Source organism: Gadus chalcogrammus, chromosome 1, assembly GCF_026213295.1.
Source record: "Gadus chalcogrammus isolate NIFS_2021 chromosome 1, NIFS_Gcha_1.0, whole genome shotgun sequence".
Lineage (NCBI taxonomy): Eukaryota > Metazoa > Chordata > Actinopteri > Gadiformes > Gadidae > Gadus > Gadus chalcogrammus.
The window spans coordinates 14,682,418-14,707,181 of NC_079412.1; the positions used below are offsets into that span (position 1 = coordinate 14,682,418).

Here is a 24,764-nt window from a genome sequence, read left to right on the forward strand (position 1 = left end):
CCTAGGATCACGAACCTAGCACGAAGAGGGCGGCGTTGCCCTCGTCCATGGCGTACATGTTGGAGCCCGTGCAGATGTAGACGCCGGCGTCCTCAGGCCGCACGTTCTGGATGGTCAGGATGCCGTTGAAGTCCATGGCCCGGTTGGACAGCTTGCCGTTGCCCTGCCGCGTCCACACCAGCGTGTAGGCCGGAGACTGAGGGGGGGGGGAACAAGGAGTCCAGGGTTAACAGGCACGCTACAGAGGGCTGGGGTGAGGGTTAGCAGTGTGTTGTCCGTCTGGACTTTGATGGCAGTGCGTGATAGTGCCACATCCTGGGGTAAAAGAAAACGTGCCTCTGTAACAGACAGACAGACGGACGGACGGATGGACGGATGGACGGAGAGACAGACGGACAGACGTGACAGATAGATAGTTGTATAGACAGTAAAACAGTTGTATAGACAGATCGCAAGAAAGTAAAACAGAAATACAGAGAAATGGATAAATAGATAAAGAGAGGGACAGACAGACAGACAGACAGGCAGTTAGGCTGACTGACAGACAGACAGACAGACAGACAGACAGACAGACAGACAGACAGACAGACAGACAGACAGACAGACAGACAGACAGACAGACAGACAGACAGACAGACAGACAGACAGACAGACAGACAGACAGACAGGCAGACAGACAGACAGACAGACAGACAGACGGGGGACAGACACCTTGCTCTTGGCGGTGCAGATGAAGCTGACGGTGGCTCCTGGTCTGATGTTCTGGGTCTGGGGCTCCTCCACGGTCACCTCGATGAGCTTGGACGACACCGCTGGAGAAGACGAGCGACCGGAGTCATGTCATCATTACTGGGGTCACTTCAATGGAGGTTAAATACTCCACTGCTCAACACTGCTAAATAATACAGAATCAACTGCTCACCAATATAGTCGGCTTGGGAAGGCGACAGGTAGCCCTCAATCAGGTCTAACCTGTGTTGTGTCTCATCCAATCAACATCAACTTATCATCCGCCCGATGGATCCTGACCATTTCTTCTGTAGGTTCCATCGCACTGATCTTACACCAGAGGCTTAGAACCACATGAATGCTTGAGCACAACAGTCATCTGCCTATGATGACAACAAGTTTTGCACTACTTTCACCATCACGCACAATTGTACGTATATTATTTTATTTTATTTTATTATCTTATCTTCTTATCTTATTTCGGTGCATATGTATATGTATATAGAGTATCTCTATTTATTTATATTTTTTATTTACTATATTTTTTATTTACTCTTATCGTTTTCAGTACTTATTATTCAATACTTGCTTATTGTTTATTGTTGACTGTTTAATGTTTGTTAAGATCTTGCGCAACGAATACGATTACCAAGACAAATTCCTCATATGTGTAAATGTATTTGGCAATAAACCTTTTCTGATTCTGAAATTACAGAGCTGCCATCTCACTGGGGTCAGAGGTCGAGCATGTCCATATGGAGCTCATGGGAACATGTGGATCCATTTAGTGACCGTCGGTCCTGGTGAACCACCACCGTGGGTCCTAGTGAACCTCTGGGGGGGACCTGGGGTTGTTTGTGGTCGCCGTGGTGACATAGACGAGGTACCTGTGACCACGATCTCGGCCCGACTCCTGTTGGTGCTGCGCAGGTCTCTGCAGGTGCAGATGTAGACGCCAGCATCGTTGAGCTGCGCGCTGCTGAAGTGTAGCTCCTCTCCTGTGAGCACACACACACACACACACACACACACACACACACACACACACACACACACACACACACACACACACACACACACACACACACACACACACACACACACACACATTCAGAGATGTGTGTTTGCTGTTAGTATGTTTGTCAAATGCATCATCAATCCATTGGATGGTATATTCATTATGTAACGTATAATAATGTACCGGAAATATGTAAAATGACTTATACTGTAATGACATATATTACCATATGCACCATCTACCATGCATTAACCCATGTCTCAGCACCGCCTCCACACACACACACGCACACACACACACACACACGCACACGCACACACGCACGCACGCACGCACCCACGCACGCACGCACACACACACACACACACACGTGTGCGTGTGCGTGTGACACACTAGTTCCCATCCCAGCAGAGCAACCCTAATACGAGTCAAATAGTGCAACAAAACCCCAACAAACGGTAACACAGAATGCTGAGCGCATTCCTACCGCTTCTGCTTCTTTCGGCGTTGGTGGAGATGGGCCGTCCGTCCTCCCTGGACCAGAATATGTAGTGTGGTGGGGCTCCGCTCACCTGGCACCTCAGGGTCACTGAGCCGCCCTGGGAGGTGAGCACCCGCTCTGGGTACACCTTCACCACCAGGGAGGCTGCGTCTGTGGAGGGCCGGGCGGTACACACACAGGGAGAAGGTGAGGGAGTGGAGGGGTTCAGAACAGAAGGTTGCCCTTGCTCAGATGGAACGCTTATTTGTGTTTTTTATGATTTTTATTTAAGATTAATATTGTTATTTTATATGCATACATAAGTATCTTAATTGTTATATTATATCCTGTAGGCTGGAAGTCGTTCTATTTCTGCAGCTATTGCAAGTATTCGAGAGCAAACTTTGCATACAATTCTTCAGACTCTGATTCTTAGTACATTTAATGTTGTACCTGTCATTCATGCAGGAAAATAAACGTCTGCGTATCAGTATCTGTATGTCTACCTCAGAACAGTGGTACCTTGTGTCCACGACAGTCCAGACTTACCATCGAAAGGACGACATTTGGCTCTCTCTTGTGGGTTGCCAACGTAGCCCGGAGCACAGCTGGTGAAGGGGAACCAAACAGTGTCGAGTTAAAGTGCACAGGTGTAATGCACACTGATATAGGGTTTCAGAAAGCTAGTTTACATGCAGGTTCAAGCTATGCATTTCTATGCCGGTGCAAATCTGGTAGAAGATATTTTCCGGTAAGATGGGCAGCATTATCATCGATGCAACTAAGTGAATGATTATGTAGAATGGAGATATATTTGGTCACAATGAATTATCTTTACATGAAAGTATATGGCAATATGGATAGGGGATAAGATCTATCCTTACATGCATGTGCATCTCCCTGTTTCTCATGGATTAAACTACATTATGGTCTCATTTTGGGGTAAGTCAAACAATATAATTAAATAACAATCATCATCAATACATTCAAGTGTCTGTGTGTTGTTGTGTGCGTGCGCTCGCATGTGTGCGCACGTGCGTGCGTGCGTGTGTGGCTCACCGTTCACAGTACTGGCCTGTATAACCAGGCTGACAGGCAGTGCACTGGTAGCCTCCGTTACCAAGACTCTCACAGGTGGGGGAGAACCTGTCAGACGAAACACATTAGATGCAAGCACACATGGGATCATCCCCCTCCTTATACTGATGTTCTTTTGTGTTTATCCTCTTTTTTTTTTTACACTTTCAAATCCAATAAAATAAAAAAAAAAAGCTTTAATTTTTAGTAAATCAACCAGAATCAAATTCCATTCTTGCATGTTACTCCCACAGCAGAAGGAGGGTGATAGTGCGACCAAAATAGAAACCTAATCGTATTGATTTAACGGGGCAAAGCCCGCACTGTGTGAATGAACCTGGGCTGTAAGGCAGCAACCCTGCCCCGACACGCCTGCATGCTACAGACCGGCCGGGGTCCAGCCAGGGTGTGGTCAGGATGGGAGGTTGGTGGGGAGGGGTGTGGCTCCAGGACTTACTGGTTGTCGGGGTCCGTGTTGGGGCAGGCGCAGGGCTGGCAGTCCTCGGGGGTCCCGACGGTGGGGTCGCCGTAGAAACCGGTGGCACACTGCTCACAGAGCTCGCCCTGGGTGTTGTGCAGGCAGCTCTGCACCAAAGCAAGACCAAAACACTCCGTCACTGACTGAGGCTGCCTGTCGCTGTCTTAGGGAGTAGCTTAGGGAGTGTCTGAGCCAGAAGACAACACATATAATAACACACACTGGTATCTCATTCATGATAATAAGTGAATCAGTATACATTTACATATTTGACTTAATTTACTTACTTTTATTTTGAATAATTGCATTGATTTTTTTGGTCACCAAAATATTAATCATATCTTTTTTTATGCATCAACATTAAGAACGTTTTTGTTCTTGCTCCCATATAAGTTTACAGGAAGTTGCTTTCCCCCCACGTAGAGGTGAGCTTTTAATGGCGGCCTGGCGCCTCTACGTCATGGATTCTTCAGAGGGAGCCGTACCGTGCAGATGCCAGTCTCTGGGTGGCAGGAGTCGGAGTGGCCATTGCATTCACAAAGCTCACAGTGGCCCAGGTACAGACCTCCCCCCGTACGGCTGTATCCGACAGCACAGTCCTAGGACAGATAGTGAAATCTCATGTCAAAGTTCTGTAGTAGGTAGCGGCAGGGGTGAACAACGACAGGTTACGGCTGCCTAGCAAGCTGAATCCTTAAAAAGGTTGACCCAATAACTAATGGCATTTGATACTGCAAAGGACTTTTACTTTTTAAGTAGCCAGCTTAAAAAATACAAGCACCCTGGGCTTGGTGTTACCTGGCAGGAGAGTCCCTGGTATCCGGACGGGCAGCGGCACTGCTCCACCTCCAACGCCTGGGCCAGGCCGCTGTAGTTGGGCACAGCCACCTCCATGCTGACCTCAGAGATGCTGGAGGAGCGCATCTCGCTGGAGTGGGACGCGCGGATCAGGATGTCGTCCAGGTCGGCCAGCACCATCATCAGGTGCTCCCGGGTGGCCGGCATGCCGTCCGGACGCTGCCAGTTCTCCTGCGAGACCCCAGAGGGTAACATTGCAGATCATATTCGGATACTAGGACCTGTTTGCTTTAGCTTTTTGATAAATCTTAAATACATTGCATTTCTAAAATGCATTTTTTACTTTGCCTTTATTTTCTTTTACGTATTTATTTTCATACTTCAATTAACTGACTTACTTACTTACTTCAAACACATTGCACTTTCTACAATGCATTTTTTTATTATTTAATTTTGTTGTATGACGATGTTTCTGTGTGAAGCACCTTGAGTCTGCTTTGTGTATGAAAAGTGCTTTTTAAATAAAGTTGCCTTGCCTTGCCTAGGTAAGACTATGTCCAGGCTGCCTATGACTTATTCAATTTTGAGATATCATGTATATTGTTCAAAGACATATACGGACACTATATTTGGATATCAATCTTCCTCAACAACACCTGGACATGCACCGAAAATGTACTGTATATGAGTTTAATATAATATATATCTCTCTGGATTCGCAGCCTTGTCGCACAGTGACGTAGTATGTAAACATGTACTGTTTATACATGTTTATATAGTATATAAACACACACGCAGATCCGGACAAATTTGTCACAGATCTTGTAGTAATAAAAGCCTCATTGTCAGTCCCTATTTGGTGTAATGTATGATTACCATCATATCGTATCATTTCATTATACATCACATGAGATAGGAATCAAAATGCGTTGCAGCTGGAACAACAGAGACACAGATACAGCTCCTTTGTGACGCAAGAACCTCCCTGTGTTCTCGCCCAGGAATCGTGCCCACACACATTCTCTCTCTCTCTGTGATGTGCTGCCCCCACCCACCTCTCTGAAGACAATCTCAAAGCGTTTGGACTCGCGGGCTCCCTGCTGCCTCCTCTGCCAGGACTGGCGGGCCACCAGGGTGATGTCGTTGCCCTAGGGGATCGCCAAGACAAAACGTCAGTGAAAAGTGTTTTTCATGGGTTGGATTCAGTGGTAACGGCGGCGACCAAAGGAGTCGCGGCGAAGAGACTTGGCTTACGATGATCTGAACGTCTGCGTCGTCCAGGTGTGTTCCCCTGGAGCTGGCCACGTAGGAGATGGTGTACCTCAGCTTGGCACCGTAGGAGACCACCTGAACGCAAAACACGCAGATGTAGAAGGCTCGCTCGCTATTTCTTTACGAAATGCACACTTTAGATCCATAATAGATCACAACTTTATAAAGTATGCAACACACTTTTTTTCAGGACCTTTCACATAGAACTACGATGTAAACATGGATCAAAGAATGTTCAACCACAGAAATACTATGTGATCAGTACGGATAATGTTAACTCGTTAAGTTATTTTTAGGTGATGCTTACCACTTCAAATAATCCTGTATTTATTACATTAATTATGTAACAAACTTCATGTGACTTCACTATCGACATTAACAGCAAACCACAGAACCTACCATGTGACGATATGTACTATGAGTTATGATCACACGTTTCTGAATCAAGCAGTATGACGATGGATTATATATCATCACTGCCACCCGGAGTGTCAACTGTCATCAGGTCAACACTGCAGTGCACCACCATTGAACCAGAGCCAGAATCAGAGTGCATGAGAGGACTTTGTGACGTTGGACTGAAGGTCACGGGGAGTGCAATAGAACCCATGTTGTGATTCCCAGGGCAGGTTAACCAGGGGTTAATCAGGCCTGGGCTGGTGGAGGAGGTGGAGACGGGGGAGGAGAAGCAGGATAAGGAGACAGAGGAGGAGGACAAAGAGGGGGAGGAGGTGAAGGAAGAGGAGGAGGAGGAGAGCCCTTGGTTGTTACGGTTACCTTGTCCCCTGTGAAGTGGGCCGGGAGCAGCCAGTAGAGCGGCTCTTCCTGGCGGGAGCTGAACCCTTTGAAGACCAGAGCGTACTGAGACGACCACGGGGGAGGAGGGAGAGTATAAAAGCAACAGAGATAAGCAGAGAGAGGGGGAGAGAGAGAGAGACTAAGGCACAAGCACCAGATGACAGAGCAAAGCAGAGCAAGCAGGCCTTAGCAGTGGAGTAGACCCCCATCTAGGGGGGAGGGGCCCTTGAGGCAGAACAGCGTAGAGTATTTATGTTAACACGCACATGGTAAGTACACACTAGTTATGAGGGAGTCACAGCATGCGCTGCCTGTCGCACAAGTAAAAACAGCGACTTCCCCTCGCCAATGAGGAGATAATTACACGTTTGACTGTGTTCACGCCAAGCTGCTGTGTTTTAGTCCCGCCGACGGCGTGATTACATGCCATTATAAAACCCACGTAAACTCTCTCACTGACGATTACAGTGGGACGACCTGAACAGAACACACGCTTCATGCCTAACCTAGGAACACACCACCCCCTGGCCAACACGCAGCAATGCTAAGGAACACGACGGCAGCGAGCAAGTTTTCCATTTCTGTGATCAACAGTGAGCGGGCGACGCCCCGGTGAGCTACAGCTTAAACATTGACAGACATGCACAAAGGCTCTGTTGTCGATCATTAACTCTAAAGCCGTTTTATCTGGGCAGGCGCTCCTACTCGATCCGGCCCGAGGGCAGGTACTGCCCCAACAGTACAAACTCGGTGAACCCCCGGCCGACGAATGCGATGTGAGTCACAGGCGGAAACCATTCCATCTCGGCTTCGTCTAACCTTGCCGTCCGCTCCGGGCCCACCGGCGGAGGCGTCCCTCAACGCGTGCTTCGGGGGACTCTAACGACGGAGGGGCGGGGGGGGGGAGACAGGGCGAAACACATCGGCATCAACCAACCACCAACCAGCGAGCAGAATCATCCACACACACCAAGAACGCTCTTTGAAGCTCTCTAGAGCCTCTAGAGCCGACCGCACTACCGGTGGTGTACCTGCTGCAGGTGGGCCGGGGGTCCCGAGGAGGGGGGGCCTGGTCGGGGCGGGGCCAGGGAGGGGTTCCCCGAGGAGGAGGAGGAGGAGGAGGAGGAGGAGGAGGAGGAGGAGGGCTCAGACGGGGGGGAGGAGGGGGGGATCAGGTTGTGCAACGACCATCTCTTTTTGGAGGAGGAGGAGGAGGAGGAGGAGTAACTTGGGATCTGAGAGGCGGAGGAGGAGGAAGAAGAGGCAGAGAACCGGGAGGAGGAGGAAGCGGAGAGAGGTGGGGGGAAGAGAGGCGGGCCTTGTCCGTTGGAGTGGTTAGCGAGGAGCGCCCACACATCGTCATCCAGCCATCTGCTGGAGCCCTACGGAGGTGGGAGGAGGGGGAGATGTACCGGAGATGCGGAACAGAAAGAGACGTCAGGCTGGATAAGGACGGAGGGGTCGTAGGTCGCAGGTGTAGACGGTACAGCTACACACAAAGGATTCCACCAAGCCATCCACACTACATCCCACGAGCACGCGCGCGCGCACACGTGTGTGTGTGTGTGTGTGTGTGCGTGCGTGCGTGGGTGCGTGCGTGCGTGCGTGTGTGCGTGTGCGTATGTGTGTGTGTGTGTGTGTGTGTGTGTGTGTGTGTGTGTGTGTGTGTGTGTGTGTGTGTGTGTGTGCGTGTGTGTGTGTGGAGGCGGTGCTGTGACATGCTCTTCAAACCGAGACTACCGCCGTACACAAGCACAGACCTCAAAGTGTTCCCAGATGGAGGGGGGGACGGACGTTCAGACTGCAGACACACACATCACCACGGAGGAAGGCCTGCGAGAGACCTAATCACAACCATCGCACCCGCCGCCAAGTTTGGAAAAACACGGGCCTTCACATGCCTAACCACCCCTTGTTTGTAGATCACACACATGCAGCTATACAGACACACACACACACACACACTCACACACATAGACACTGACAAAAGGCCGGGGGGGACTTCCAGTGGAATGAGGTCATTTCCTCCCGTTTCTACGGATATGAGATGCAGAGGCAGTGTGCACGGTGCAGGAAGAGACTTCCTTCGACATGCTAGACACACTAGTTCCCTGTGTGGTCTGACGGTGACGTGAGTGGTTCCCATGGAAACAAGCTGATGCTTGTGGAAGTGTCACCAGTTGTTAAGTAATTTAGCAAGAAGTGCTTACTAGCAAAACACGATGGATCGTGGATCGATGGATTTTAACAGCGCAGCTCCACAATGCAATTCCAAGGGTCATATCACGGCACTCCCATGCTCAACACTAAAGAAAATCATTGTCAAATTCCGTCTGGTCGTTTGACAATCAAAACGCAGGCGACCACTGATCGGCATTACCTGCGCGGCGCGTTTAGTGCGTGCCAAGAGTGAGCGCTTCTACAGAGCGGACGAGCGAATCCCAAAAGAAAGAAAGAAACAAACAAGGAATAAATCATCATCATCGATCAACAAATCCGATCTTCCGACTCGATGCCCAACCTGGCTTCGTAATCCAAACTAATAATAACACTCCTTTGAACTTGTTTTGCAGAAAAACACATTAAAAAAAGCAATAGAAGAAGATGGCAGTTTGCGCGGCGTTGCTTGGAAAAGGAAAGATTTGGCGGGTTGTTATAAAATGTAAGAAAAGTGGGCTTGGGAACAGGAAGGAGGGTGGAGTGTGAGGAACGCCCCACATCGGGGAATCCCAGAGAATCCCGGGTGCTCCTTGGGGGAAGTCCTTTAAAAGCAGCTCCAGCTTGTTGCTCAACGTCTCCGTTGTCCATCAGTCATCAGTCCCTACTACTACACGGCTACTAACCTTGTCCCCCTGGTAGGCTCCGGGCAGCTGCCAGTAGTGGGGCTCCTGGTTCAGGTAGTCAAAGTTGCTGTAGGAGAGCTGGGTGCCGTCGGTGGACACCTCCACGGAGAAGCCAGAGGTGATGCGGTTGGTTCGCTGGCGGTTCACCAGGGCGTAGTCCTGGAAGTTCCCTGGAGTGAAGACGGAGGAGACCTGGCCACGCAGACACAGCACAGACAAACTCAGCTCTGGGGGATCAGACATGCAGAATGCTGTATACAACTACTAATAATAAGTTTATATTATAGCGAAGAAGTTCAGCAACACAGATACAATTAAAAATGAATAATATATTCAGAGGGCCTAATCATTGGTGGAAGAGGAGAAGCACGAAAAATAGTAGCAAGAATACAGGTGGCTGTTGTAGCATATTGGGACCATTTGGTCCGGACGTCCGTTTAATAAATGATTGTCCGATTATTTTTTTCCTTGTTTTGAATTTGTTGAACGTTTTGGCAGGGTATTGTGTTGTAAGGTGAGGAGAAGTGGCGAAAGTGGTGTTTGCTCTCCCCAGCTGCTAAAAGTGTTGTGAGATCCGAAGGCCTTACCAGGTCTCTGTAGTAGGTGGAGCTGGAACACAGCTGAGTCACGCCCATACAGAAGCAAGACAGGCAGCCATCTTTGTTGTCCGGGCTGAGGTGGAAGGTTCCAGACTTGCAGTTGGCGCAAGATGAGCCCTCGATGTTAATCTGAAGACCATCGACCATTGTATCAACACTTTGTGATAAGCAGATTTTTTCTTTTTCTTTTGCTTTGACATTGATGAAGGAATGAGTATTTGGAAAATGACACATACTTAAGCTGACACCATGTCATTATGTCACCATGTCAGTTACAGTTAAATTATCACATTTTCAGACAATGACTTACTTTCGGAAAAAATACCCTTGCCTTTCTAGGCCAGATATTTCTGTGAGTCTTAATGGAGTCATTAGCTGCAGTAGAAAAGTGACACATTTTAATATTGGATGCTTACCTTACAGTTACAAGCTCCTCCATTGCAGCCAACAGTACCTCTTTGGTCACAGTTAGAGCAGTCACCTAAGAGAGGCCAGCCACGTAGAACATCATTATTCTGGAACAACTCCTCAGGACAAGTTTGTTTATACAGCCTAGTTTGAAATACAAGTATGATCTCAAAGGGACTCACAGGCCCATATTTGACAGCATCCCATAACACTGAGTCCCTTAAAAGGGGAAGGAATCTACCAAAAGACTAAGTGGGAAAAAGGAAGAGACCTTAGGCGAGAAGCCATTATAGGGGGCAGTCCTACTAAGAGAAGATTAAGTGGATTACTAACATGTTAAAATCCAAACGATTTGATTTATCCATCTGCCCTCGGCATGTCATGCTGGTTGTGCCTTAGCTTTAGTTTTTTTGGTTGCCAAGTACCAAGTTATTTGAGGGAAGACTCCTGATCCTGACAACATATTAATCAAGTCGTGTTTTTGGAGGAACGTACGCACCATTGACCTTGCACGCCTGTCCAAGCTGCGGGTTGCCAGTGTAACCAGGAGCACATCTGAAAAAAAAAAAAAAAAAGGCCAAAAGACGTCAAGACATGAAAGTCAATATTTCCACCCACGAGAGGATGCAGGCTTTTCAAACACAAAGACAAAGAGACAGGAAACGGGGGAAAGGCTGCTCGGAGAGAGATATGTGTGATGTGCCACGGCCTGAAGACGCCTCTTAACCCCGGGCCATCAATCACCAATCAAGCAGCGACGCAGACTCCAATCTCAAGTGGTTTTATTATAGCCTGGAGGAAAGTGAGCTAATGTTTATGTGTTGAAAATGATCACCAGTAGATTGCAATTCTATTTTTATGCTGAATCCCCACTTCAAAACTGGACAATGGGCAGCCAGCGGTCGGGATAACAAACAATGACTCGAGAGTTCCCCCAAAAAATGTAACTAAAACAGACGATGAACGTTGTTCCGATCTCTCAAGCCAGAACACAATAACAATAACACCAAACTCCAAATGTTTTTTTGAAGGGTTCCCCCAGAACCCCACCGACACATATCAGGGCCGATCGAGATCATCACGTCCAAGACACAGCAGAGAAGCACCAGCCAAGCTACAGCGACAATGCAAAGAAGAGAAGACATGGAAACCCCCCGGGTGACATATTAAGACCGTCTTAATATCGCAGAGCAAGGTGCCCCGTGCCCCAAGCAAAGCCTCTGGCCCCTGGTCTTACCTCCCCTGTCCTCTGGCAGGTCCACAGGTCAACAGCCAACAGACCGCTCCTAGGAGACGTGAACGCTACAAACGGGCTTCAGAGAAACGCAACACGGCTGCACAGCTTTTCTTATAGAAGATCAACCTCTTTATCCTTTTTGCTAAGCCTTTTATGATCCGTATTACAGTGAGGGAGGAATGGTACTACATACAGTAAATACACAATACTGAGAAAACAAACTAAATGAGGAGTCATTAGTGTATATTCAGGGTATGTCTATGAATACAAATGGCTTGTTGCATGAAGGCCGTTTCCCACCAGAGCTCAGCACCCAAGCATGATACACATCTGCTTAGGCCGTTCACTCCGATTTCAATCAATGAGCGCCTCCACACTGTGGGCGGAGCTTAACCTATCACCCGCGTGGAGAGCGTTTTTCCAGCGCAGACTCAAATGTCGTTGGCGTCGAGTCCGCGTGGGATTTAATATGTATTCAGTGGGAAGGGGCGCAAGATGTGTTCTGCTTCTGCTTTGTGCGCTGGGCTTGAGCAGTGGTGTGACACAGCCTGTGAGAAGCTTTACAGGTAGGATATCAAGCTCAAAGACAATCTATAATGTGGTCTTGCTTATTTCTGAAACCAAGTTTCCTCAACTATCATTACAACAACTCCCGGAGATCCTGTCAACCTAAAGTAGGTCCCCTAGAAGAGCCTTACATCTCCTAGTTTGACAAACTTTGAGGAATTGTATGAATCCGCATTAATTTGTATTCACATAATGCTAATCTTTCCAAGCGTTATACAACTTGCCGATGTGATTCTGTTCTAGGGTAATAGCTGTAGGACCATATATTATACAAAAATAAATGGGGTCAGTTGAAAGGGGTTTTGAAACGACTAAGAACTTGAGGTAGTTTAGCCATGTGGAGTATTTTTTTTTTTACAAATTAAAGGTACTTCTGATCAGGTGTATCTTCATAGCAGGATTCGGTGCAATTGTTTTGGTCATTTCTTTTACATAAAAGTATGTCCCTTAAAAGTATTTCATAAAATAGTTCCTATAAAATATAAAATATAAACATATGTGAAATAAAGTAAATGGCATGCCTTCATAAAGTTTAATCAGTCATAATCTTACGTTAATAATCAACAGATATATACATACATAAGAGTTCCACAAAGGGAGAACCTTTAATCATCTGGGATGATTCTGATAGGTATGGCCAGCCTTCCTAAAACAACATGGAGAGAGCCATCTTGGATTGTCTTTCCTTTTCTAGACCTCTTGTCTTCTTGTAATAGCTGGAGAAGGTCCAAGACACCCAAATTGGAATCTGTGTTCTTTTGGCGCTGCTTCTTTTTAACTGGTGCAGATTTGGGCTTTCGTCTCGTGGTTGTCTTGGTTGTCTTGGTTAGCTTAGAAGCTGTGGTCTTAGGAGGCTTAATCGTGGTTGTGACCCTAGCCTTCCTGGAGACTGACCTGACTCTGTGCAACATTTCCTTCTTGTGATCTGCTTTTTTCCCCTGCGTGTTTTTGGTCTTCGGCTTAGGCATTGCCTTCTGGACGACTGTCTGTGCCCTCTTTACATGAGGTGAGTCAGACCGAAAAGACTTCTCCTTCCCAGCGTTTCTCTCACTCTGCGGTGCTCCTTTTTTACTATCCAACTTACTTTGCTTAGCTCCTTGTGTTTTGTTCGGTGGTTGCTTGGCTTTATGAGCCGGCGGGTCCAGTTGGATTTTTGCGGTGGCTTGTCTTTCCTTTACTTTGTTTATCGCCTGAGGTCGTTTTGTTGTTGTTGTTGTTGTTGTTTTAGGGTGGGTAGATCCTTTGCTAGCTCCCTTTTTCACAGGCGTTGCTCTAGCCTGTGTCTTCTGCTCCGAACCTTCCCTGGACTTACCCGGTGAGACCTTTGACCTGGCGGGGGGCTTGATAACCACATGGCTTCTGGTGACCTTGGTCGACTTTTTGACAGGAAGGCGTATGGCGGTCAGCCTCTGCCTCCGATCCGGCGCGGCCGTGGAGGCGGGTCTGCGGACCGTGACGCGGGGCGGGGGTATACTCTGAGCCGAGGTGGCCGCACGCATCAGCGGCCTCCCCGTCACCGTCACCACGGCCGAGTCCCACTCCGGCGACACGGGGCTGCCGAACGGGACGAGGGGCCCGCTGTGCAGGACGGGCTCCGCCCTCCGCTCCTGGTGTCGGTGGCGCTTCATCTTGTTCATCTCCTGGGCCAGCGCGGTGAACCCGTCGATGAGGATCTCCAGCCGGCCCTCCAGCCGGCTCAGGCGGGTCCCCATGTCCCCGTAGCTCCTCTCCAGCACCTCCACCTGCCCCTGCCTCTCGGGCACGGGCCTGAGCGCCGCCAGCCCCTCCAGCTGCGTGCTGAGGCGGCCCTGCTGCTCCGTCATCAGGCGGATGCTGTCCTTCATGTCCAGCGTGTTGCTCTCCAGCATGCTCAGCCGGTGGTTGAAGGTGTTGAGGTGCAGGCGCAGCAGCTGCTGGAAGCTGGCCTGCCTCCCCTCGGGGCTGACCGTGACGCGGGGCGGCAGCCTGGGGGGCAACCGGCGGCGGGTGACGGGGACGACGGCCGCGGGCTCCGTGGCGAGGGCCCGGGGGGCCGAGGGCTCCGTGGCGACGGCGCGGGTGGTGCGGTAGAGTGACACGGACTTGGTGGGCGCCGGGTTTCGGGTGGTGGCCAGCTTGCGGAGGTCTTCCCCGCCGCCGCCGCCGTCGTCGTCGTCGTCGCCGTCCCCGCTGCTCCCGCTGCCGTAGGGCGTGAGGTCCAGGTCCAGGCTGAAGTTGAACACGGCCTCCGCGTTGCAGCCCAAGGGGAGGAACCCCTCGAGCTGGCCCTGCTGGAAGGGGTCGCAAGTGTCCGTGGGCCCCGCCGCCGTGCGTCTTTGGCGGGGACGGAGGGAGACAGGATCAGTTTCAAAATGGTGAGTTGTTTTTGGTTTCGAGGGGACAAAAGGGAGCAGCAAGGATCCCCGGACAAGCCTTCCATCTTCATAAATGTCACTTTGTCTGCATTTATGCCGCAGAGACCCAGGTTACAAACCGTGTGTCTGTGCGTACACATTCACTCACACAGACACACACACACACACACACACACACACACAGAACCCATAAGCCAGCTGATTCCAGATACTGACTACCAACCAGCCAAGCGTACGAGCTGAAGCGCAGAGCAGCGTCCGGGAAAGCATTTGTGTTGAAGGAGAAGGTATCGGTGCCAAGTGAAGGAACATTCTCGAGTAACGTTTGTTCTACGGACCCGCCTATCATAATCTCTACAAATATGATATGTATATGATATGAAATATCATACAATGCATCGCCATTCTAATTAGGAAAGAGAGTATGAGAAATCCATACACTCTAACTTCATTATATTGCCCAGGAAAACAAACAAACAGCAATCCAGCAGCCTCAGAGTCCGAGAGAAAAGAGCGCACATACAAAACAAGGTTGCATCCCAAAACACCTTCAAAACTCCAAGAATGTGCGGCCGTGATTGGCCGCTCCCATCCGTCCACTGTACACCACAAGCCTTGCAACCCACAACCCTGCTGCCCTCAACCGGCCAGCGCCCCAGAACACCCCCCCCTCCCCACGACAACAACCATGGCCAGTGTGTCCAGTTCTCTATCTGCGGAGACAGGGAGAGAAAGAAGGGGGGAAAGAGAGTAGGAGAGCGATGGACAGACAGACAGACAGACAGACAGACAGACAGACAGACAGACAGACAGACAGACAGACAGACAGACAGACAGACAGACAGACAGACAGACAGACACAGACAGACAGACAGACAGATAGACAGACAGACAGACAGACAGACAGACAGACAGACAGACAGCCCTACCTCTCACAGCGACGGCCGGCGTAGCCGGTAGGACAGCTTTCACATGTGGGACCACCGTCCGAATCCAGATTACAGGATCTGCAGAAGGGGTTGCAGAGTAAATGTTTCACATCCAAATTTCTTATAATTTCTCAGAATATCCATGGTGTGGATTGGCATGGTATGTTATGCCCTAGTGGTATGGTTTGATACAGTCTGGTGTGGGATGATACAGTCTGTATGGAACGAAATGGTGAGGTCTGAAATGGAATGGTACCATCTGGTATGGTATGGAATGGTATGGGCTTGTCTGGTACGGTATGGGATGGTACGGAATGGTCCGGTCTGGCATGGAATGGTACGGTCTGGTATGGAATGGTACAGTCTGGTTTGGAATGGTACAGTCTGGTTTGGAATGGTATGGTCTGGAACGGAATGGTACGGTCTGGCATGGAATGGTATGGTCTGGCATGGGATGCTACTGTCTTGGATGGAATGGTACGGTCTGGTATGGAATGGGGCGGCCTGGTTTGGATTGGTAAGGCCTGGTTTGGAATGGTACGGTGTGGTACCGAATGGTGCTTTCCGACATGGAGGTTTATTCCTGAACTCACCTGGAGGAGGATCCTTGACAGGGGCAGGTCTTGCAGGCCTCAGCTCCGCCGGTCGCAGGGTCTCCATAGAAACCAGGAAGACAGAGCTCGCACCTTGGCCCAGCGGTGTTATGGAGGCATTGCTGTTGATCAGGACACACACACACACAGACACACAGACACCCACATTCACAAACACACAACACACAACACACAACACACAACACACACACACACACACACACACACACACACAATGAGATTCAGTCAGCGGTGAATAATAATAAAGCGTCCACATGTTGGGATCCGCCAGAAAACCATTAGTGCATTCCGCTGCAGAGATCAAAGTGAGACCGGCTGTGTTCACCGAGAACTGAAGGGCGCGAAACCGTGCAACTTACCAGACATGCACCGGTGTCCAGGTCACACCTGCTGGCGTGTCCGTTGCAGGTACACCTCTCGCAGGTTCCCAGGTACAGGCCGGAGCCTGTGCGGGTGTAGCCTGTATCGCACTCCTGCAATAAGGGAAAAACAACCACAATGAACAATGAACAAGACCTGTCAGAGAACACACAGAAACACCTCTTTGTTCAGCAGGGTAACGAATTATGATAGATCTCCAGTCGTCTGGGGGTTTCCCTGAGGCTTCTGAGACTGTGTATGTGTGTGTGTGTGTGTGTGTGTGTGTGTGTGTGTGTGTGTGTGTGTGTGTGTGTGTGTGTGTGTGTGTGTGTGTGTGTGTGTGTGTGTGTGTGTGTGTGTGTGTGTGTGTGTGTGTGTGTGTGTGTGTGTGTGTGTAAATGTATACACATGGTTAGGTGTATGTGTGTGTTTGTGTGTGGGTACCTGGCAAGAGGGCCCTCTGTAGCCCTGAGGACAGGCACACTCTTCCACCTCCAGGGCCCGCTCGTGACCCGTAGAATGTGGGACAGCGATGTCCATCTTGATCTCTGAGATGCTGTAGACACACACACACACACACACACACACACACACACACACACACACACACACACACACACACACACACACACACACACACACACACACACACACACACACACACACACACACACACACACACATCAATCAATGCCAGGTTAACCCGACCCAAATCCTTCCCTCCCAAGCCTCCCAATGTCACCAGGGCCTTCAGTTAAGGGGTGTCGGATCGCAAGCTGTTTTCTAGTAAAAGATTGCTGCCTAATATGTCCAACACTCTAGTAGAAGACTTAATGTGTGTTTGTTCACAACACACATTAGTCATTAGTCAATAGTCTTCTACTAGAGTGTTGGACCATCAACATCCATCGACTACTACGACCATCCACATCATTGTTCCAGGATATGCGTCATCCTTTTTGTCTGAATTTGGGGGGGGGGAAGTAATCAATGGTCCGACGGATGGTTCCCAGCAAAAAGAGTCAATGTCGCAGATCCGCAGCACGCGTACGAAGCATAGCCTCTCACGTGCACTGGAGGTCAAACGACAGGCCTACCTGCTCTCGGCCATGCTGTCGGCGTAGGTGGCTCGGATCATGAAGACGGTGATGTCAGCCAGGGCCATCAGAAGGTGCTCCCGGGTGCAGGGCTGGCCGTCGGTGCGGCGCCAAGCGGCCTGGCAGGGGCGGGCGGGAGAGAATAACCAGCCGAGTCAAAAAGCGTGGTGAATGAATTGCCTTCAGCAGGGAACAACAGTGGACCTGGGGAAGGTCCACTGTTGCAGGTGAACCTGTATTGTAAGGCGCCTAGTGGTCTGGTGGAGTCATGTTTGCGGTGATGATGCTGGCCTTTGCGTTGCTCTACGGTGACACTCCTCTGGGACGGTTTGCATGTGTTGTTGTGTTGTCTCACAGGTCTATTGAACTTATTTTTCACGTTAATGAACGTACGTTGGCGGCTCCGTTTCCCCTTGAGGGTTAATGAAGGCGATGGTATCGTATTGTATGTGTGTCGTGTAAACGGGATATGGTTTATGAGCATGAAAAACGAGAGCAAACGTTTCCATCGCAGTTGAGCTTCCCTCGGGATCCGAAGTCAATCTTTTATTTCATTGGCGACTCCTTCACGCGAACCATTGCCTCACCTGTCTGGCAAGGCCTCCTGCTACATGCCTCATACCTACTAAGGTTCCCTGCTGTACGGCAATAGCTGGAGGAACAAAAACCAACGCACCTCCCTGAAGGTCACCGTCACGGTGACGGGGGTGCGCGGGCTGACCCGGGACTGGGAGTGGTGCTCCAGGGAGATGCCGTTGCCCTGGATGACCACGTCCGGCTGGCCGTCGATCACCAGCGAGCGCTGGCGCGGCTCATAGCGCACCGTGTAGCTCAGCTCCCCACCGTAGGCTGTCACCTAGTGGGGGTGGGGAGAGAGAGAGAGAGGGGGGGGGGGAACGAGAGAGAGAGGTAGAAAGACAGAAGGAGAGAGGCAAAGAGAGAGAGACAGAGACAGAGACAGAGACAGAGACAGAGAGAGAGAGAGAGAGAGAGAGAGAGAGAGAGAGAGAGAGAGAGAGAGAGAGAGAGAGAGAGACAGAGAGTTACAGAGAGAGAGAGAGAGAAACAGAAACAGAGGGAGAGAGAGAGGGAGAGAGAGAGTGAGTGAGAGCAACAATGATAAACAGCAACTCCAGACAGCAGCGTGCGCTCCTCTCGCAACACTCGGTGATAGGGAAGGTATTTCACCGGCCCAGACACCGCCGGAGGGGAAAGGGGGCACCAGATCACATGACTACAGCGGAGACGTATGCGTGTGCATTTCCAACGCTGGCTCCAGAAGAGAGAGAAGAGCCTCTGGTGCTTCCAGCGCCGCCTTTCCATCCTGGGGACAAGCCGCGGCACGCAGCGGCAGGGGAGTCTGCAGCCTGACTGGGCTTGTCCTGGACGACTTCACTGGAGGGGCCCTCCTCCCGCCCTCCCGCCCTCCCGCCCTCCCACGCTCCCTCTTCCCAACGTTCCCTCGTCCCCTCACCTTGTCCCCCAGGAAGCTCTGTGGCAGCACCCAGTAGTAGGTGTCGCTGGGCAGGGAGGCGAAGGAGCTGAACACCACCTGGGTGCCGGTCTGGGAGAGGCTGTCCGAGGTGCCCTGCGTCTGGGCCAGGTTGGTCAGGGAGAAGCGCTCCCCATTGGCGCCCCCCTGGACCTGGGGAGACGCACACACACGCACGCACACACACGCAACACGTAAACACACACACATAGCTGACGGATGATGATCTCAAATATCTCTGTATCTGTATATCTTAACATCTGTTCATGCTCAGTTGTATATCTGTATATAAATCTGTAAACATGCAAATCTCCATCTATATTTCTATAGCTATAATTCTGTAGCTATAAAGAAATGTCTGCAGTCAATCGCATTGATCCATGATCAAGCACTTGATGAATGATTGAAAGTCCACAGTATTCTCTCTTCACAGATTGAACAGCAGCCTATTGCGACTGGACTACATGGAGGGGAAAGGATAGCCTTACCTGGTCCCTGCTCCAGGAGGAGCTGGCACACTCCTTGGTGACGCCCATACAGAAGCACTGCATGCACCCCTCGGCGTTGCCCTCCGTCAGGTGGAAGGACCCGGGCTTGCACTGGTCGCACTGGGCTCCGGCCACGTTGTTCTGCACACACCGAGCCATCGAGAGGGCAGCGTTGGTGAGGGGAATGTACAGGCAAACATGATACAGGGAATGGGCCTGCTTAGGTACGTGCGTGCATATGTAATGTACAGATGAATAGGAATGAATAGGAAATTTATATAGCATGACGATCTTGGTACATTAAAACTCCATACCTTGCAAGAGCACGGCCTGCTGTTGGAGCTGAATGATCCTCTGCTATCACATCTGCTGCTCTCTGAGGAGAGGAGAGGAGAGGAGAGGAGAGGAGAGGAGAGGAGAGGAGAGGAGAGGAGAGGAGAGGAGAGGAGAGGAGAGGAGAGGAGAGGAGATGAGAGAGAGGAGAGGAGAGGAAAGGAGAGAAGAGGGGAGGAGAGGAGAGGAGAGGAGAGGGAGGAGAGGAGAGGAGAGGAGAGGAGGAGGAGAGGAGAGGAGAGGAGAGGAGAGGAGAGGAGAGGAGATGAGAGAGAGGAGAGGAGAGGAAAGGAGAGAAGAGGGGAGGAGAGGAGAGGAGAGGAGAGGAGAGGAGAGGAGAGGAGAGGAGAGGAGAGGAGAGGAGAGGAGAGGAGAGGAGAGGAGAGGAGAGGAGAGGAAAGGAGAGAAGAGGGGAGGAGAGGAGAGGAGAGGAGAGGAGAGGAGAGGAGAGGAGAGGAGAGGAGAGGAGAGGGGAGGAGAGGAGGGAAGAGGAGAGAGGAGCCGAGGAGCCAAGGATGAGGGAAGAGAAGTGTGGACAGGAGATAGGAGATGATAGGAGGAGAGGAGAGGAGATGATAGGGGAGAGAGGCAGGGAGGGGAGGTGGGGAAAAAAGGTGATAAAAGAAGAGAGGAGAAAGGAAGAAAACATACGTGACACATGGAAAAGTCAGAAGGTGCAACCTGGAGGCGTTTCAGCGCCTTCGCATTCCTGCAGCGTGAGCACACGCTCCACTGTCCTTTTAGGAGAGGGGGGGTAATTGTACTGGGGGAGGGGGGGTGAAGGGGAGTTTTTAGTAACTGAGTAAGCTGTACTCACGATTAGGAATGCACCGTCCATTGGGCTGCAGAGGGTTACCTTGGTAACCAGGAGCGCACCTATGAGCACACAATGAATGGAATATTTTGTTCTAGCAGTTGATGATAATATTTACCTTTGATCTGGCATTATTTCGGTATGTTTTCCACCTCAATTACCAATCGTGAAAATGAATTATGTGTTGCAACTCATTCATTTTTTTTTATTTTGAACACAAACCATATCAAAAGGTCTAACAATGCATGAACGTTATTCTCCACAATCCATCTCTCCTTTCACGACAAGCTGAAGCTACAAGACCCAACATGTGTCTAATCGATCAAAGCCGGGCCGTATATTCCTATTGATACGGACTGCATTAATGCGGCCCTGCCTGGACACCCGCGCCCTCTTACTTCTCACAGCGCCTCCCTGTGTAGCCGGGCTGGCAGGCATCGCAGGTCGCCTGCTGGTCGGTCTCCAGGAAGCAGGTGTCAGAGAATCTGCAACACAGACCCCCCCCCACAGATGAATGCAGACAGCAGAGTGTTAATGGATAGCGACACAGGTCAAGAGTTGACGGGAAGAATGAATGAAGGCTCTGTTTCTGGGGGAGATTAACACTGGGGGGACACCAAAAAAAGAGTTCCTCACAGTTCACACACAAAAACACAGGCAGATATACAAATGAGTATGTGCTACTGGTTGTGTGTTTGTGTCCATATTTGGGTATTATGTGTGCCTGTGAATGTATGTGTGTGTGTGTGTGTGTGTGTGTGTGTGTGTATGCATGTATGCATACGTGTGCATGTGTGGCGGCCTCATACCGGCGGGATGTCTCAGTGTATGGGCAGGGGCAGGGCTTGCAGTCGTCATGGCGACCTCGGCTGGGGTCTCCAAAGTAGCCCGGTCGACACTTATCGCACTGAGGACCTTCTGTGTGGTGCTGGCAGCTCTGTGGGGGCGGAGGGCACATTGCTCATTCTTTCCCATGATATCATCACAGCTCAAGAACCCCGGACACATACTGTATGGGCCCTGATCACGTCGCACGCGTGTTTAACCTGCGGTTTAACAGCCACCGCCGGCTTTCTGTCATTGTTATCGATGGGAAGACACAGTGTTTAGTTTGCTGCTTTTAAGTTGCCGAGCGCCTCGTGTTTTTTCCGCTGTGATCACTTCAAGCTTTTTGGCGGAGTGCCCGGTACACCCTGAGGTGAAGGTGTAGATGTTCCATGGGTGCTTTGGTAACAGTAACAAATGCCTTCAAAAAGGTTTCAGGTGTGATCGGCCCCTTATGCTTCTAATCTGCTGTTATCAGGGCATTGCATCACACACATTGTTTCATATATGCTTGAGGCGTCAATAATAATCTTAAAAAAAAAAAAGAATGAATGGTTGAATGATGATTACGTTTTTTGGATTGGCAGCTAGCAAGAAGGACATAGGCTCTCACCAGACAGTTCCCGCTGATCGCATCACAGCCGCTGGCATGTCCGTTGCAGTTGCAGCCATCGCAGGTGCCCAGCCAGGAGCCGCCGGGGATGCGCTCGAAGCCGGCGGAGCAGATCTCACAGGAGAGGCCCGTGTAGCCTGCAGGGCATCTGGGGGTCACATCAGGAACGTTATTCATCAAGGAGTACCACACTACGCCTCTAAGACTGGTTACACTCTAGAGAGGGGCAGAGAGACAGACAGACAGACAGACAGGCAGACAGGCAGACAGACAGACAGACAGACAGACAGACAGACAGACAGACAGACAGACAGACAGACAGACAGACAGACAGACAGACAGACAGACAGACAGACAGACAGACAGACAGACAGACAGACAGACAGACAGACAGGCAGACAGACAGAGAAACATAGATACATAGACTGACAGCGAGATAGTCAGTTAGCAGAAAGAGACAGATCGATAAAAAGAAAGCCATACAGAAAGACAGACAGCCAGACAGACAGAAAGAGAAACATAGATAAATAAGCTCATAGATAGACAGAGAGACAGACAGACAGACAGACAGACAGACAGACAGACAGACAGACAGACAGACAGACAGACAGACAGACAGACAGACAGACAGACAGACAGACAGACAGACAGACAGACAGACAGACAGACAGACAGACACACAAACACACAGACACACACACACACGCAAAGATAAATGAACAGATAAGACCCCAGTTTCCCCACAGAAGACCTGTCCTCACCTGCACTCCTCGACGTCCTTGGCGTGCCCGTGCGTGGTGAACGCCACGCTGGTGGTGTCCATGATGATGTCGCTGAGAGCAACGCTCACCATGTGGTTGTCGTAGACGGTGCGGATGTTGATGGTGTCCAGGTTGGCCAGGGTCATGAGCAGCTCCTCCCGGCTCACCGACCTGCCGTTGGACTGCTGCCAGTGGTCCTGACAGAACCCAACAGAGCCCATGTTATAATACAAGCTGCTACACTAGAGCAGTGGTCCTCACAGAACCCAACAGAGCCCATGTTATAGTACAAGCTACTACACTAGAGCAGTGGTCCACACAGAACCCAACAGAGCCCATGTTATAATACAAGCTAGTACACTAGAGCAGTGGTCCTCACAGAACCCAACAGAGCCCATTTTATAATACAAGCTACTACACTGGAGCAGTGGTCCTCACAGAACCCAACAGAGCCCATGTTATAATACAAGCTACTACACTAGAGCAGTGGTCCTCACAGAACCCAACAGAACCCATGTTATAATACAAGCTACTACACTAGAGCAGTGGTCCTCACAGAACCCAACAGAACCCATGTTATAGTACAAGCTAGTACACTGGTCTAGGACACGTACTACTACGCTCCGAGTTCTTTGTGTTCATGACATGCCTCACCTACATACAGAAGTGAAACCTTCTACAGGGCACATGTGAACCTCGTATTTATCTATCAAGTACCTTGTATAGAACCCTGTATCAACTCTGAAGGATATGAACCTCAAGACTACCAGTCAACGCCTTCCTTTGAACTAATATTATACTCTATAGCTAAGCATCATTATTAATATATGAAACCGTTCTGCTAGTCCTATAACAAAGCAAAACAGTGGGCAGTTCCCCCCCCATGGTACGGTCTGACCAACCCTTGTACCGTCACTGCTCTAGAGACAAGAGTCCCGTCAAAGAGAAGACCTACTTCAGTGAAATGGATCTCCTTCTGGTGGACCACGCGGGCGGGGGTGGGGTTGCCCCGGCGGTACACCAGCCTCCGCCCGTTCCCCACCAGGAGGACGTCGGGCTTCTCCTCGGGCTCCGTCAGGCCGCGGGCCAGCGTGTAGCGGATCTTGTACTTCAGAGAGCCTCCGTACGAGTCAACCTGGACACACACACACACACACACACACACACACACACACACACACACACACACACACACACACACACACACACACACACACACACACACACACACACAGCGGGGGGGGGGGGGGGGGGGTTGGGTGAGTGGGGGGTAAGGCAGACACTTGTACAGACAAATTCAAAGCACTTTGTCACTAAATGGTAAATGTACTGCATTTATACCCAAATCGCTTTACACATTTTTGCCTTACATCCACCCATTCATGCACACACCGATGGCGGCGTCAGCCATGCAAGGCGACAGCCAGCTCGTCAGGAGCCATTTTACACCGGATTATTCCTTTCAGTATAATGTTTGCTTCTGGTATTTGAAACAAAGTGACCCGTAGCAGCCATTGCAACGCAATTAAACTTTAAAGTCACGGTTACATACCAACTTATAATTACCCTGAACATAACGTATGAAGATACAATTATACAATGACGTCAGTGAGGGGCCAAGCCAAGTCAACTTTTGCTTTACCTTGTTGCCCAGAAACTGGCGAGGCAGCGTCCAATAGGAGTCGAGGATGAGGAAGCGGCGTGATAGGTCGACCAGCTGAAACTCCTCCAGCTCCGGGTTAATGAGCAGCTGAGTGGAGGACAGGGGAGGGGTGCCTG

General features: G+C 50.2%; 1 protein-coding gene across 10 annotated transcripts in view; it reads right to left on the bottom strand.

Moving 5' to 3' along the window:
* hspg2 (heparan sulfate proteoglycan 2) overlaps positions 1-24,764 on the bottom strand; it is a 99,953-nt gene that overhangs the window by 30,968 nt on the left and 44,221 nt on the right. For 8 of the 10 annotated variants that reach the window (XM_056591094.1, XM_056591108.1, XM_056591127.1 and 5 more), the window contains 35 exons: positions 24,628-24,764; positions 23,941-24,120; positions 22,986-23,182; positions 22,225-22,372; positions 21,596-21,723; positions 21,185-21,271; positions 20,790-20,848; positions 19,954-20,015; positions 19,640-19,780; positions 19,134-19,304; positions 18,336-18,515; positions 17,660-17,778; positions 17,007-17,118; positions 16,562-16,675; positions 16,182-16,303; positions 15,589-15,666; positions 11,001-11,056; positions 10,510-10,574; positions 10,082-10,222; positions 9,495-9,686; positions 9,032-9,070; positions 7,683-8,033; positions 7,471-7,530; positions 6,631-6,714; positions 5,836-5,928; positions 5,637-5,729; positions 4,582-4,812; positions 4,269-4,382; positions 3,763-3,890; positions 3,288-3,374; positions 2,778-2,836; positions 2,235-2,399; positions 1,617-1,727; positions 712-812; positions 16-196 (listed from right to left, as the gene is read on the bottom strand). The exon at positions 24,628-24,764 is cut by the window's right edge and continues 27 nt beyond it. In XM_056591094.1, coding sequence (XP_056447069.1) covers positions 16-196; positions 712-812; positions 1,617-1,727; positions 2,235-2,399; positions 2,778-2,836; positions 3,288-3,374; positions 3,763-3,890; positions 4,269-4,382; positions 4,582-4,812; positions 5,637-5,729; positions 5,836-5,928; positions 6,631-6,714; positions 7,471-7,530; positions 7,683-8,033; positions 9,032-9,070; positions 9,495-9,686; positions 10,082-10,222; positions 10,510-10,574; positions 11,001-11,056; positions 15,589-15,666; positions 16,182-16,303; positions 16,562-16,675; positions 17,007-17,118; positions 17,660-17,778; positions 18,336-18,515; positions 19,134-19,304; positions 19,640-19,780; positions 19,954-20,015; positions 20,790-20,848; positions 21,185-21,271; positions 21,596-21,723; positions 22,225-22,372; positions 22,986-23,182; positions 23,941-24,120; positions 24,628-24,764 — 4,386 coding nt within the window. The remainder of the gene's footprint in view (positions 1-15; positions 197-711; positions 813-1,616; positions 1,728-2,234; positions 2,400-2,777; positions 2,837-3,287; positions 3,375-3,762; positions 3,891-4,268; positions 4,383-4,581; positions 4,813-5,636; positions 5,730-5,835; positions 5,929-6,630; positions 6,715-7,470; positions 7,531-7,682; positions 8,034-9,031; positions 9,071-9,494; positions 9,687-10,081; positions 10,223-10,509; positions 10,575-11,000; positions 11,057-15,588; positions 15,667-16,181; positions 16,304-16,561; positions 16,676-17,006; positions 17,119-17,659; positions 17,779-18,335; positions 18,516-19,133; positions 19,305-19,639; positions 19,781-19,953; positions 20,016-20,789; positions 20,849-21,184; positions 21,272-21,595; positions 21,724-22,224; positions 22,373-22,985; positions 23,183-23,940; positions 24,121-24,627) is intronic. The other 2 variants (XM_056591144.1, XM_056591149.1) reach the window with 1 other exon arrangement.